The sequence below is a fragment of the Macrobrachium rosenbergii genome, chromosome 56 (assembly GCF_040412425.1).
Source record: "Macrobrachium rosenbergii isolate ZJJX-2024 chromosome 56, ASM4041242v1, whole genome shotgun sequence".
Lineage (NCBI taxonomy): Eukaryota > Metazoa > Arthropoda > Malacostraca > Decapoda > Palaemonidae > Macrobrachium > Macrobrachium rosenbergii.
Window position 1 is genome coordinate 40,679,164 of NC_089796.1, and position 15,000 is coordinate 40,694,163.

A 15,000-nucleotide genomic window follows, 5' to 3' on the forward strand; every position below is an offset into this window, starting at 1 on the left:
ACCAAGGCCTGACCCCACCCTACGACTTTAGTTATGCTAGATAAAGAGGAGAAGCGGAAACGTTAGAGTTCAAAGACGGAACAAGCAGTTTGATGTATAAGGACTCAAGGGTGGTTAGGTAATCACTATGGCTTGTTCCACCAATAATAGAGAAATGTTTATTTATTTCTATTTTACATATGGAGGCATGGTTCTTTATATTAGAAAATTCTGGTTTACAAAGTTTCTGACCCGTTCTAAAACTGTATCCCATATGGCTACAATATCTCATCTGCAGTAACCTACGGCAAGATCCAACATAGATACTGGGACATCCCGGGCACTTGAATTTTTATAAATTATGTTAGATCTCATGAAGGCCTGCAGTTTGTCCTTATAGCCAAAGAATACACCGTTCTTGAGTGGATTGATTGGAATAAACTGTATTTTAAGGCAGCGAAATTCCTGTTCAGTTATTTGTTTAAGTTTGGCTGAAAACTTGTCAGAAATAAACGGGATTGTTGCATATATATATTTTCATTAAGACATTATAAGAGGGTGTCGGATTAGAGAAGTGCTGTGACAGCAGTCTGTTAATGACTTTAAAAACCAACTTTTCAGGATAGGAGTTTTGTAAGAAAAAACTTGACTAAAAATAAAATCTCATTATGAAAAAGAGACCACCTCGAAGAATAACGAAGAGCCCTATAAACCAAAGTGTACATGGAATTTAGTTTAAAGTTCTTAAAGCATGAACTACAGAAGTTGTTAGCAAGGCTAGTGTATGATTTTTTTCCTATACACAGATGTAGTAAATTCGCCACTGTCTCTGCTTACATTGATATCTAAAAAAGGTAAAGAGTTGCTGCTTTCTTTTTCCATGGTAAAGTTTATATTTTGATGTTGCTTATTAATATGGTCCAGAAACATATCTCTATGTCAAGGTTCCTTGAATAACGCAAATGTGTCATCATCATATCGTCTATAATAGACAGGTTTACACATATCCGGATAGTTAGTTAAAAAGGTTTCTTCTAAAAAAGCCATAAAAATATTAGCAAACACAGGTCCCAATGGGGAGCCCATGGCAACTCCATCGACCTGCGAAAAGAGCTGACCATTTAAAACAAACATTGAGTCTTGCACAGCAAGCTCAAGAAACGTCTAACAGAAACTAGGCAAACGGGATAGTTTGGTTATTTGCAAACCAGATAAAGGAAAAGGTGTTGTACTTCTTACCAAACAAGACTATATTGATAAGGTTAATAACATTCTTGCAGACAACACCAAATTTCAATCACATGGAGAACCAAACTTCTTGGACATTTACAAAGGAGAAGACAAAATTAACAGGTTTTTGAGAAAATTAAAAAAATGAGGGTATTTTAGATGAAGTTACGTATCAGAAACCATTTGTGACAGGTTCTTCTTTTAGCATTCCCTACAGTCTCCTTAAGATACATAAGGAAGGAGTTCCTATCAGACCCATCATGGCAACCTATAACAGCCCTTCTTATACAATATCAAAATACCTTGTTTAGTTACTGAATGATTTCGCTTACAACCAATTTTCACTTAAAAATGGTTATGAGTTCCAGAAACAAATAGTCCTACAAGATGGTGATCTACACATGACAAGCTTCGATGTAGAATCTCTTTTCACAAATGTGCCCCTGAATGAAACCATCAGCATTATTTTAGACAAGATTTTTTATGACAATCATATAGTTTTTCATGGTTCTAATAGACTACTTTTTAAGATGTTTCTTGAGCTTGCTGTGCAAGACTCAATGTTTGTTTTTAATGGTTAGCTCTTTTTGCTTAGGGTGTATTGAAAACGATGTAAACTGCATTTTTATTGAGTTTTTCATTAAAAAAAACATCCAAATTTTGATTATTCTGCCGTTTTGGAGCCATATTTCTTCCGTCGGAAATAATTTCTGATGAATATATTTGAAAAGCGTCATAACCTGGAACGTCATAAGCCGGACCCATCATAAACCGAGGACTGCCTTATACAATATTATTGGATACAGTGAAGTAAAGCATAAAATTTTAAAAAATCCATGGAAAAGATGCATATTCGTTATGTCGACGTTTGTATAATACGATATTATTATAATGTAGGGTAGGCTACCGTATATGTATACGATATACCATAGTGTAGGCCAAGTTAATTATTGTTTGTTATTCAATTTCTCTTTGTACTGAATTATCATAAGTCACTCTGCATGTACCTCCAGAATTAGCTATTAATGATTACTACACCGTGTATATACAGAGTATACTTTATAGTGTAGGCTAGGCTACCATATATGTATACATGGTACTGAATACTCTAGTGTAGGCTAGGCTATATTTGAGATATGTTTTTTCCAACAAACGATGGGGTTTTGGAACCTAACCCCATCATAAGTAGGATAATACCTGTATAAGCATTTTTAGAGTTTTTTTGTGTTTGAACTATCAAAATAGGTAGTTCTAAGAGTTTTTAGAAAGGTCAATAAGAAACTCATGAAACTGATCGATGAGTACCTGAAAAACAAGATTCCAAAGCACAAAGGTCTGATACACTTTGGCTCATGTAATTTGCACATAGTTCACAACTCATCTGGGCATTGGATGACTGAATTCAGTAACTGAGGAATGGAGGAATTTCTTGATGCCATCTTCAAGCACTTCCGTAAGCATCCTGCTAGAAAGGAAGACTTTCAGGGTGTGCAGAATCTCTTGGAGATTGTACAAAGAGATTCAAGCGTTACGTCAATTCCTGTTGGCTTTTGTTGGTTCCTGTCATTGAAAGAGTTCATGGGCAGTATGCCACACTGCACCATTACTTCACCAATGTTGTTCCCAAACGAGGTAGTAAAACTGACTCCTTTTACACCAAGAAAATACTTGCAGCGTTGCAGCTTCAACCATTGTTTATTCATGCAAAGTGACCAGCCTCTTATTCACTTATTGTATGATGAATTATCAGAACTGATCAGAAGTCTAATCTCATGTTTTGTGAAGCCGAAGCTTATTGAAGGAATGGCGGGAATTCTTTTTGCAATATCAATCCCTCAAACTTAGACAACCTAATGTCTTTGGAAACTTTGGAAGTGGGAGGAGAAACCAAGAAAGTCATTTTTGATTCGCAAGTTCATGACATAGTGGTAAAGTACCACTGAATAGCAACCTGCTTCGCCATTTGCAGTGCCTGCATCCATTGATGAGAAGAGAGAAGTCTTCTGAAAAGTTTATCAAAGAAATGGCTTGTGAAATGTCCAGAATTGTGCCCTTGTCTGAGCATAACAACCTTATGCAAGAATGGCAGTTGTATACAAATAAAGTAGTTACACAGGAGTCATATACAGATGAGGAGTATGACAGCCCAAATGGACACTGCATCAGATGGAAGAGAGTTTTCTATTGGGAAAATATTCTAAGCAATGTCACCAGTCTAGGAATCCTCAAATATCCAACTCTTGGAAAACTTGTCAAGGCAGCATTGACACTGAGCCACGGACAGGCTCATGTTGAGAGGGGTTTCGCTCTTAACAAGATTTTGGTCACAGCCAGTAGGAGTTGCCTGAATGAGAGATCCATAAATGGTCTACGCACATAGCAAGACAAAGTTAAACACGGAGGAGCGAGTTAAGTGCCAATCACTGCCAAGATCATCCTGCATTTCGAAGTGCACACAACAATTACAAAGCCATGACATATGCAGTAAAGAGAGCTAAAGAAGAAAAACAGAAGAATGAAGAAAAACAAAAAGAAGATGAAAAGCAGCTAAAACTCACGAGGAAACAAGAAGAGGAGGAGGCAGACCTACGGAAAAACAAAAATTACAGCAAGATGAGATTGAAGCATGAAGAAAACTTGTGAATGAAGCCAATCAGAGATTGAAGAAAGCTTGCACAGTCAAGAAAATCGATCCTGCAGAAGTAGCTGAACTGAAGAAAATTTCAGATGAAACTGCTTCTCTAAACATGAAGAAAAAACTTGAGTGATAGTGCATCAGTGACTGACAAATTATTGTAGTAATTTAGTTTGAGATGTTAAGATGTTAATGTATTGTGAATCTCATTATATGCAGGCTCTATTTTTGTAACTATTGATATTTAATATGATTGATTATACCTTCTTGTTTGCATATTACTTAAATATTATTGAATGCTAGTCAGAGGCTTATTTCACTGCAAATCTGAAGTGAATAATGTTGTGGAACTGAATCAAATAAATTAATAAAAAAAAGGGTAAAACTAAATGCAAGGGTCTAGTAACTTTTGTTTCACAATTAGTTTTAAAATAGAACAAGCTAGAAAAACCTCTTGTTACTAGGTTGGTCAGGGTGGGCCTTGGTGAGGTTTCCCCCTTTAAAAAATTCTTTATTTAATATCATGGAGCAAGTAACACCTGCTTTTTTGTACTGATTGATTATTCTTTGATAATGAATTTTAAACATTACTACATATATGCATTTAAATGCTTAAAATGTCGCATTTGAAATATCACATTATATCCATGTGGCACCACTACTTCTGTAAGATTGTAAGATTATAACTCCTACTTTTTTGGGGTCAGAGACCTACTTTTTTTTTAAGGGCTGTTAGGAGGCCTGCATATGTACGAATAATGCATTCAATCCTTGGCCAGTTCTCATAGAATATTGGTGATGTTTGATTTGTTATGAAAATGATTTTCCAGTTTGTCCGTAATATATTTGATCACACTTTGAACAAGGAATTTCATATAAGCAGCCAGAAACATCTTTAGGAGAATTTTTTATCACTAAACTCTTAGCATTGAAATTATTGAAAACAATTTATGCTGAAAAGCTTGAAAATTCTAGGAATTTCTAAAAACCTTTCTTCATACGGTAATTTGAGAATATTATGCTTACTAAATTCAAGTTTGTTTTTAGTTAAATAAAATGTTTTCCTGGCTCTTTTCCATGCTACATCTACAAAAGTCCTTGGGTATTCAAGTTTCAAAGCAATATCATACATAGTTTAATCTCATCATTTATGAACTGTGCTACAAACAAACAGAGCCCTTAAGAACATCCCAGAAAAAAACAGAGAATCTAACATTCTGATGATGATTGGAATAACGATGAACAAAACAGACAATGATAAAGTCCGCAGTAGTATGTATGCCGACTTGATCAGTTGTCCTCTTCAGGCTGAAGAGGCAAACTGAACAAGTTGGCGAAAGCTTCCTGTATATAGCAAAATACATACATTCTACTGCGGAATTTATTTTTCCATTAAGATCATGAGAAAATGATGACATCAAATAAAAGAGGCAATGTTAGCTGGTTTTCGAAAGACTGAAAAGGTGAAATTTCTATCATGTCTATGGATAGTTACATCAAGAAAATTCAGACTACAATTTCTTTCTCCCCTGAGGTGAATTTTATAGAAGGGAATAAATTATTTAGCTTAATTTAATCAGAAATTCCAGATTTTCGTGAACTGGCCAAATACAGAAAAATTATCCACATACCTACACCATATAACTTTTTGGGGCAAAGTTCTTGGTAAACATTTTGTCTCCAGAAAATTCCGAGTAAATATTGCCAAGGAGAGGAGATAAGGGATTACCCATAGCCATGCCGAAATTTTGTACAAAAAATTCAGCATTAAAACAAAATTTACTCTTTGATATATAACCGTATATGATTAGTGAGGTTTGCTACAGTTGAAAGAATATAACTTTCTAATTCTTCCTCCAAAAATTCAATTAAGTCATCTACAGGCACTTTTGCATATGAAGAGAAGACATAAAACTAACCATATTAAAATAAAAATTCAAATTCGAACTATTCAATTTGTTTATAAAGATGACATTGTTTTTTACATTCATATTAGAAATGTTTCCTACCAAAGGTGTAAGAATTTTTACAAGCCATTTAGATAAATTATACGAAACTCAGCCAACTGAACTAATGATTGGTCTAATAGGGTTTTGTGAGTCTTGACTAAACCGCAGAGATATGGTAGGGAGGAGCACTGAGATGTAAACTGCTTAATTAAATGGTCAGAGTCCTTTAAAATTATATATATATATATATATATATATATATATATATATATATATATATATATATATATATATATATATATATATATATATATATATATATATATATATATATATATATATATATATATATATATATATATATATATATATATATATATATATATATATATATCTTATATATATAACAAGATAAAGTTTTAAATTTATAAAACAATATATATATATATATATATATATATATATATATATATATATATATATATATATATATATAATATATATCTTGAGCAACAAGATAAAGTTTTAAATTTATAAAACAACCCCTTTCCATTAACCAACACTTAGTTTTAAACCTTTATCCTTTGCTCTTATGGCAGACCGGAAAAATAAACTAGATTCATTGTTGCTTTTGACAAATTCATATCTGATAAAAAATACAGCAGAGAAGAGATATGTTTAAAAGGCATCTTACTGCATGCAATAGCTGACCCTAATAAGAAATACCCTGTCCCCCGTAGATTTATGAAAGCCATCTGCTAGCTACAAAAATTAGATGTTGTAATAAGTAGATCCGGTAAAGACGGCAAAATCGTGATAACGGACAAAGACTTTTACCTCGGCAAAATCAACCAACTCCTTAGTGACACTAACACTTATGACAAATTAACGAAAAATCCCCTCCAAAACGTCCCCACTGAATTTTTAGAAAAGTAAGATTAACTGGCAAAGACAAAAAGAGCATTGAACTACCGGAGAAATTTAAAACCATTAACCTGAAACTACCTTACTTTTATGGCCTTCCCAAATTTCAAAGATATTCTTCCATTCAGACCTATTATCTCATGTGCCGGTGCTTTCAAAAATAAAATTTCTAACTGGCTAGTCAGCCTCCTTTCTCCTTTCTTAGGCACATTTTCTCCCGGTCACATTAAACATTCTGAAGATTTCTGCCACAAATTCAAAGAAACACACATACCACTTCACAACATAAAACTTTTAAGTTAAGATGTACATTTCCTATTCACAAAAGTACCAGTACAGGATGTTCTACAGTTTTTGAGAGAAAAATTAGCCCCCTATTAAGATCATTTCCCACTAACCCTAGATCAAATAATAAAGTTAGTTGAATTATGGGTATCAAATAACATTTTTTCATTCGAGGAGTCATTCTATAAACAAAAATTCAGGTGGAGCATGGGCAGTCCTTCAAGTCCTGTTTTAGCCAATCTATACATGGAATATTTTGAAACTGTACTAATAAATGCAATAAAACCTAAAGACATGCTGTGGATGAGATATGTCGATGATATCTTAACATTCTGGGATAGTATGTGCGGCAATTTCAGCGAATTTCTTTCAAAATTAAATGCAATAGTGCCTAGCATCAAATTTAAAGTTGAGTGGGAAACAGACGACAAAATTCCTTTTCTTGACGTTTCAATAATTAAAGAAACGGCAGAATACAAATTTACCACATACAGAAAACCAACTTTCTCTCTGTCGTACATCCATTTTTATAGCTATCATGACATCTCTATCAAGATTGGTGTAGCCAACAATTCATTCTTAAGAGCCTTACGGATTTGTTCCCCGGATTTCCTGGAAAAGGAAATTGAACTAATCCGTAAGCAGTTATCATCTTTAAAGTAATCTGACCATGTAACTGAGAAAGCAATCCGCAGCGCGAAAATAAAATTTTCTACCGTCCCCCCCAAAACAAGACCAGGGAGACGCCCAACAATAAAATAAAAATCCCACACCTGGACAGGATTGTGACCTGGAAACTCTAACCCCTTTTGCTTTTACCTACCCAAGTACCTCAGCCAAATCCCTGATTAATGTCCAAAAAAAGCCAGTCCCCAAAGAGACAGGAGTTTACAAAATACCCTGCCTCGATTGTGACCACTCTTATATCAGTTGTACAAGCAAATCACTCCCCAAGAGATTAATACAGCATAAACGTTCAGTTAGGCATGGACAACAGAGCTCACCTATTTTTAACTACATAAATAACCATAATCACAGAACAAACTGGAATTTGTCTTGTATAATTTATAGCAGCAATTATCGGTTCAAAAGCCAGCCAGTGGAATCAGCCTTGATTAAACAAAGAAATACGATGAACCTTTCAAGAGGTACCTGGGATTCATATATTTTATAGATAAAATCTTCATCCAACCAGCGATTAAGAAGATTAGAGAGAAATTGTCAACTGGAGTGACGTAACGGCTGACCTATGGACCTTCTGGTATAAATACCGCTTTTCTGTAACTCTTCCCCATTCACTATTTGCCTGATGACAGAGACAGTTGATCTCTGAAATATAGCTTTTACTTTTTACATTTTGGCATTTTTATGGGCTCATATTTGATTATATATGTGTGTATATATATATATATATATATACATATATATATATATATATATATATATATATATATATATATATATATATATATATATATATATGTGTGTGTGTGTGTATATATATGTATATGTATGTATATATATATATATATATACACACACCCTAAAATGGAAGACTACAGTATCTGCCAAAATACAAAACTGAGATAATAGGTAGATACTCCCTTGCCTTACTACTGATTTTCTGCAGATACTGCAAATGGGACCCCTAAATACTCGTGCTCATGGAAAGCATTGAAGAATCAATCATATATATATATATATATATATATATATATATATATATATATATATATATATATATATATATATATATATATATATATATATATATATATATATATATATAGTCCTAAAATGAAAGACTGCAGTATCTGCAAAAATACAAAACTGAGATAAATGGTAGATAGCCTACTCTCTTGCCTTACTACTGATTTTGCAGATACTGCAAATGGGACCCCCTAATACTCGTGCTCATGGAAAGCACTGAAGAATCATTCTGAAACTGCAGTAACTTGTGTATTAGTGTTTCACAAGCCCAATAGGTGGCATATCTCAATTTCGAAAATTTTTTGCAGATACTGCAGTTTTTTTTGCTATATATATATATATATATATATATATATATATATATATATATATATATATATATATATATAGATATATATATAGATATATTATATATTTATATATATATAGATATATATATATATATATATATATATATATATATATATATATATATATATATATATATATATATATATATATATATATATATATATATATATATATATATATATATATATATATATATATACTGTAGTATATACAGTAGGTAGGCCAGAGACTATCCCAATTACAGAAAGAGAGAGGAGGGCACTCCTAGTAGATATCAAGAGCATTATGTCCATGGAACAATTAAACAATACAGTTTTGTATGCACCCAAAAAAGCCCTTTGATTTTACACTTGCTGAAGTCCTATTTAGGAATGAGGCATTGATTCCTGAATTCTTCTGCTGCCATAATCATCAAGCTGAAATCTGGCTTCTGTAACTCCAACATCAATTATCTCATACTTGGATTGTTCCATGTACATGGAACAAATCCCTGTTGTGTGGCAACACAGAAGCTTTTAGAGCTATCATGAAAATCTTACAGGTAAGCTTTCTCTGAAAGATCACTATTAATCATGGTTGTGATTAGGAACATGCTGACATTTAAGTGTACCATGCTCATTATCTATAGAGGAGACACTTCTTCCGACAACTTGATCATTTAATTGTCCATAGATACTGCTTGGAATTGTAAGAATCTCTATACGGCATCTATAAATTTTTACCATCAAAAGCCCATTGCAAAGGATGTGTGGCACTTTGGTATTTGCAAGAACAACCTGCAAAGCATGGAGACCCTCAGATAACAAATTAAGGACTTCAAAAAAGAACCATGAAATAATGTTATATACAGTATTCCCTGGCGTCGATACTCCGACCTCGAAGAAGCCTCCTACATTTGACAAGCAAAATTCTGGGAAAGAAAAACCGTGAATGTAAAAATACGGCCACATGACTTCCACCTACATTACCAAGACTGTTAGTTGTGGCTTATCGACATGTAGATCCTGTTATCCACTTACGGTTTGAATTTTTCTTTTGCACGGCAAGTTTACAAACAAAATTTACATATAGCCTACAGGTAGGTAGGCACCCATTAAAATATTCCAGATCACTTATTCAGTATTCGGCCCTACTGTGGTTTTTACCTTCACTGGACTATCTGTATTAGGACCAAACATAATATTTATGGTATGTGAATCATTCGAGCTGGCTTTGTTTTGGTGTCTTGCAATGCTTGTCACGATGCGTTGAAGTGCCAATGATACAGCATATTGAAGATTGTAGTGCTTCATTTCATTTATTTATTTTAAAAATGCTGTGTTTTACGTTTTTCCAAGCTCAATTTTTTTATAATATACTTTTCTGTAGCTGACACACCAGTGAACTGAAAAACCTGAACAGATCACCAAATAATGTACCAGTATGTTTCATCGTAAATTTCCTCGGGCAACAGCGTCTCAATGTGTGCACATGGATGACCAACAGCTGATGCAGTACTTTAAGGTTTTGATAGTATTAAATGTAGGCTTGTGCAATTTTTTTTTTATCTCGGAAAAGGAATAACGTATGAAATATCACAAATACTGAACATTTAATTACAGTTACTGTACATTCCAGTCTTCAAAACCTGGGAATATTTTGAACTTTGTTACCACACGACCTTCGACCTCCCAAACTGAACTGTACATAATTTTTTAAAAATTTAATTCTGTTTACGTTGACGTAAAGTGCTTCATTTTTACACATCTGAAAACAGTAAAACTGTGTTCGGGTAGCGCAAAAAGATGGCAGTGTTTCGTGTAGTCTTCCGAGTACTGAAACCCTTCTTACAGATCCAAATTTTTGTTTTATGGACTAATATTTAACTTATGTTTAAAACTGCAGAAACCAATCGCTACCTTCGCCTAGTTTTGCTTACTGAACGCAGCACGTATCATCACAGAAAATCTGAACACAACCAAAACAATGGTGAACGTTTGATTACGAATGTCTTGCAATAGTAAGATTTATCGGTGAACTCTTTTAACATAAGGCAATTCTATTTTTGTCAGCTGATAATTGTTCCCAAATCAGGGTAGTCTGAGTAAAGTGAAAGTGCCAGTATACTGTTATGCAACACTTAAGTTACTATAATTGCAGGTTGACTCTTCTACCAAAGTCTGCCGATATAGAAAGGAATTTTTTGTGACTAGGCTACTTATGTTTTTTCTGCTGTCACTGTACTTTTGTTTATTAATACTTTTAAGTATAATTATAATTATACACTTCATTCAGAAGTCCTATACAGGAATTCTGATAACTGTTTAGCAAATGAAAAATCTTCCTTTGGGGTTAAGGTAGGACAGTGAAAAACTTAACCTTTGACCTCTTGGACGCATGGTAAATTTCCGAAGCTCATTTCAGAAAAAAATACTTTCGATACCGGAAATACAAAACAGATTTGAAGCAGATCAAGCACTACACTTACGTTATTCAGAATACTCCTTTTGACCATAAGAAAAAGGTTTCTTGATGGTGTTTCTGCGTTGAACAATAAAAGAAATGAAAGGTCTCACGTCTGAGTCTACAAATCCTTATAGTCTTGAATTATAAAGTAAAATTTACCTCACTGGAAAACTTCATTATCAAACGCACTTCACAGCATAAGTAGTGTGGAGAGAAAGATATCTTCTTTTAACAAATGTGGATTTTTGTCACCATTTCGAACATCACAGCATAAGTAGTATAGAGAGAAAGATATCTTCTTTTAACAAATGTGGATTTTTGTCACCATTTCGAACAAAGGGGCAGCCCAATGTGAGGTTATGGTCTGATTAATGAGAACTTACCTTCAAGGAACTTGAAGACCTTCAAGTAAAATCACGAATTAAAGCAGTAAGCGTGAACAATTCTAAGCAAACTTCACAGATAAGTTACAGTAATGTAATTTACAATAACCTTCGTAATTTGCAAATATTAATCATGGAATTAGAAGAGGAGGTAATAAAAATGTTAAAAACTACTCCAAGAAATAAAATCTGTTTTTAATTGATGGAAATTTTATTCAAGCGGAGTAAGCTAATGTGGGAAAATATTCAACACACTGGAACACTATATTATACCAATTGAGGTTCGTGACGAACAACATGCGATGAAAATGGAAATTTACCAAACAAAAGTATTCAAGTAGCATAAATACTTCATACTGGATCCCAACTCACCTGTTCCATCAACAGTATTATAATCATTTCCAAAGATGGTAAGAGATTCTTTCTTTCCAATGGCTACTTGGCCAATATAGGGCATCAGATTTGTGAAATTCTTAGTAGGATCTTCACCTAATCGTCCTGATGGATGGGCACCTACTGGGTTGAAGTATCTGAGGGAAATTATATTCCATTTCTGAAAATAAAAGTCTGATTGATAATCAAGACACTAGAGACCATGGGAGGATAAATATTCATGTAAAGCTTGAAGGTTAAATATTTACACGTACGCATTTCATTTATGCAGCGGCACCTCAAGTCATCTGTACTAATCATTTTTAAAAACTATAATCAACGGTACACATCAACTTGATAGGGCCGTCTTTGGATGTAGTTTCAGAGGATTCATAAATTGTATATTACAAACCCATTAAGCTCCGTAACTTTGAAATATTAGTTAGTACCACACAAATAAACCACAAAAGCGTTAAAAAGAAAGAGAAGGTATGTAAGGACCCGAAATAAATCTGATAGTATCTATGGTAATGTAAACAATGCTATGGAAAAAGGATCACTATGTTCCCATTGAGGATAAATATTTATACTTTTCTTGATTTACTGTACTGCGGTTCCAAGTTTTCTACTGTGTTGATTCTGGAGCTCATAAGTAGTTGCTCAAAGAATCGCTTGCTCGGTACGTTATAGAAAGCGTCTGATTCTTTGCAGGACACGTTCAGTCTTTCGTCTCTTCCCACTTATATAGCTGAAAAAATATTAACCATTTTCTAGGGCTTATTTCTCCTTCATTAAAGAAGAAATCCTTCGTTGCTCACTTGAAAATTGTGTTAAAAATAATAAGAGTAGAAAGGAAATTTCTACTTTCCATAAAAGGAATTAATTTGGTACAATAGTTACACAACTATTAAACTTCACTGTAAGTCTCTCTCTCTCTCTCTTATATATATATATATATATATATATATATATATATATATATATATATATATATATATATATATATATATATATATATATATATATATATATATATATATATATATACATATATATATATATATATATATTATAATATATATATATATAATATATATATATATATATATATATATATATATATATATATATATATATATATATATATATATATATATATATATATATAAATCCTCAGGAACAAGGGAAGTGAAGACCTCCATTCTTACAAATTTATTGCCGACGTTTCATGACACATGTCACATTTTCAAGGCTAAAAGAAAATAATTTGCACTACAGATAGAATCACAGTATTAAAAGAATTTAAAAAAATTAAAATATTTAAAATTCACAAAAATGGTAATGCATCTTTAAAATTAGGTACACAAATAAACATAAAAAAGGATCACAAAAGATATAGGTCAAGGGAACCAAGACACAGACTCACCAAGTGAAATGAAAGAATAATACTGACAGAATACAAAAAATAAGCATAAAGGAAAAGCTAAGCAACAAATAACTGAGTAGACGACAACTGAGTATTCAACGAGGGAACAGTTCTCTTTATGATAATAGACTCTAGGATAGTTAAATCGTGATGGTTGGAGACCCTCCCCACTATCGTAAAATCTTCATCTCTGATGTTTGTTTTGCACCGAACAGCATGGTTTCTGATGTTAGAGGCCTCTGGATTTGATAGCTTGCATCCTGTACGGTAGCTTAAGCCTCTATGACAGTCAATTCGTATCCTCAACCCCCTCCTCGTGCATCCCACGTATGTTCCGCGATTACATCGCGGACAAGTGTATTTATATACAATATTGGATGCGAGGAGGGGGCTGAGACGATCCTTGACTGTAAAAAATTAACCAATGGTTAAAGGATTCTTCGGTATTAATTTAACATTTAAAGCAGGAAACTCTTTCTGAATTAGGGAAATGCACTTCTTACGGAAGTGGTCGTCATGTAGAAAGGGAAAGCTCGCATAAAATTTCATTTTTGGGGCAGTCAGCAATGGCAAGGAAACTATTACTCCACATTTCTGTTAAGTTGTTTGTAAAAAATGTTAATAGGGTAATAATTTTGTTTAAAATAACTGGTTAAAAAAGTATTTATTCGTGAAATAAGGACCAATTAGATGTATGAGAAAACGCCCTGTGGAGGAGGGTAGAAATAGCATTTAATTTAAAGTTAAAAAAACATGAACTGTAAAAATTCATACCTAGTCCAGTAAAAGTTGTCTTCCGGAAAACACCTGTAATAAGGCCAGTGATATCCCTGGATATAATTATATCAAGAAAGGGGAGTTTATTGTCAGTTTCTTTCTCCAAAGTGAAATTAATATTAGGGTGAAGTTCGTTGACGAACTGCAAAAAGGATTCGGCATTGTGTTCATGTCGGAATAAAACGAAGGTATCGTCGACGCATCTCCGATAAAACAAAGGCAAAAACCTAAGGGGACAGTCCTCAATAAGGCGCTCCTCCACGGAGCACATGAAGATATTAGCAAAGATGGGACCAAGTGGGGAACCCATGGCCATCCCCTCGACCTGTTTATAAACACTACCATTAAAAATAAAAGCCGTGTCCAGCACGGACAATTCTAAAAGTTGTTTAAAAAGACCTCTGGTAAAATTATGGAACCTGGTGTCATTATCAACAAAAATCTTATCTAAAATAATTTCTATTGTCTCCTCCACATGAACGTTAGTGAACAATGATTCTACGTCCAAACTCACCATAAATAAATCAGAATCCT

General features: G+C 33.3%; 1 protein-coding gene across 2 annotated transcripts in view; it reads right to left on the minus strand.

The window, feature by feature from the left end:
* LOC136836657 (UDP-glucose 4-epimerase-like) overlaps nucleotides 1-15,000 on the minus strand; it is a 223,921-nt gene that overhangs the window by 35,750 nt on the left and 173,171 nt on the right. For both annotated transcript variants that reach the window (XM_067101128.1, XM_067101127.1), the window contains exon 5: nucleotides 12,264-12,444. In XM_067101128.1, the coding sequence (XP_066957229.1) occupies nucleotides 12,264-12,444 (181 nt within the window). The remainder of the gene's footprint in view (nucleotides 1-12,263; nucleotides 12,445-15,000) is intronic.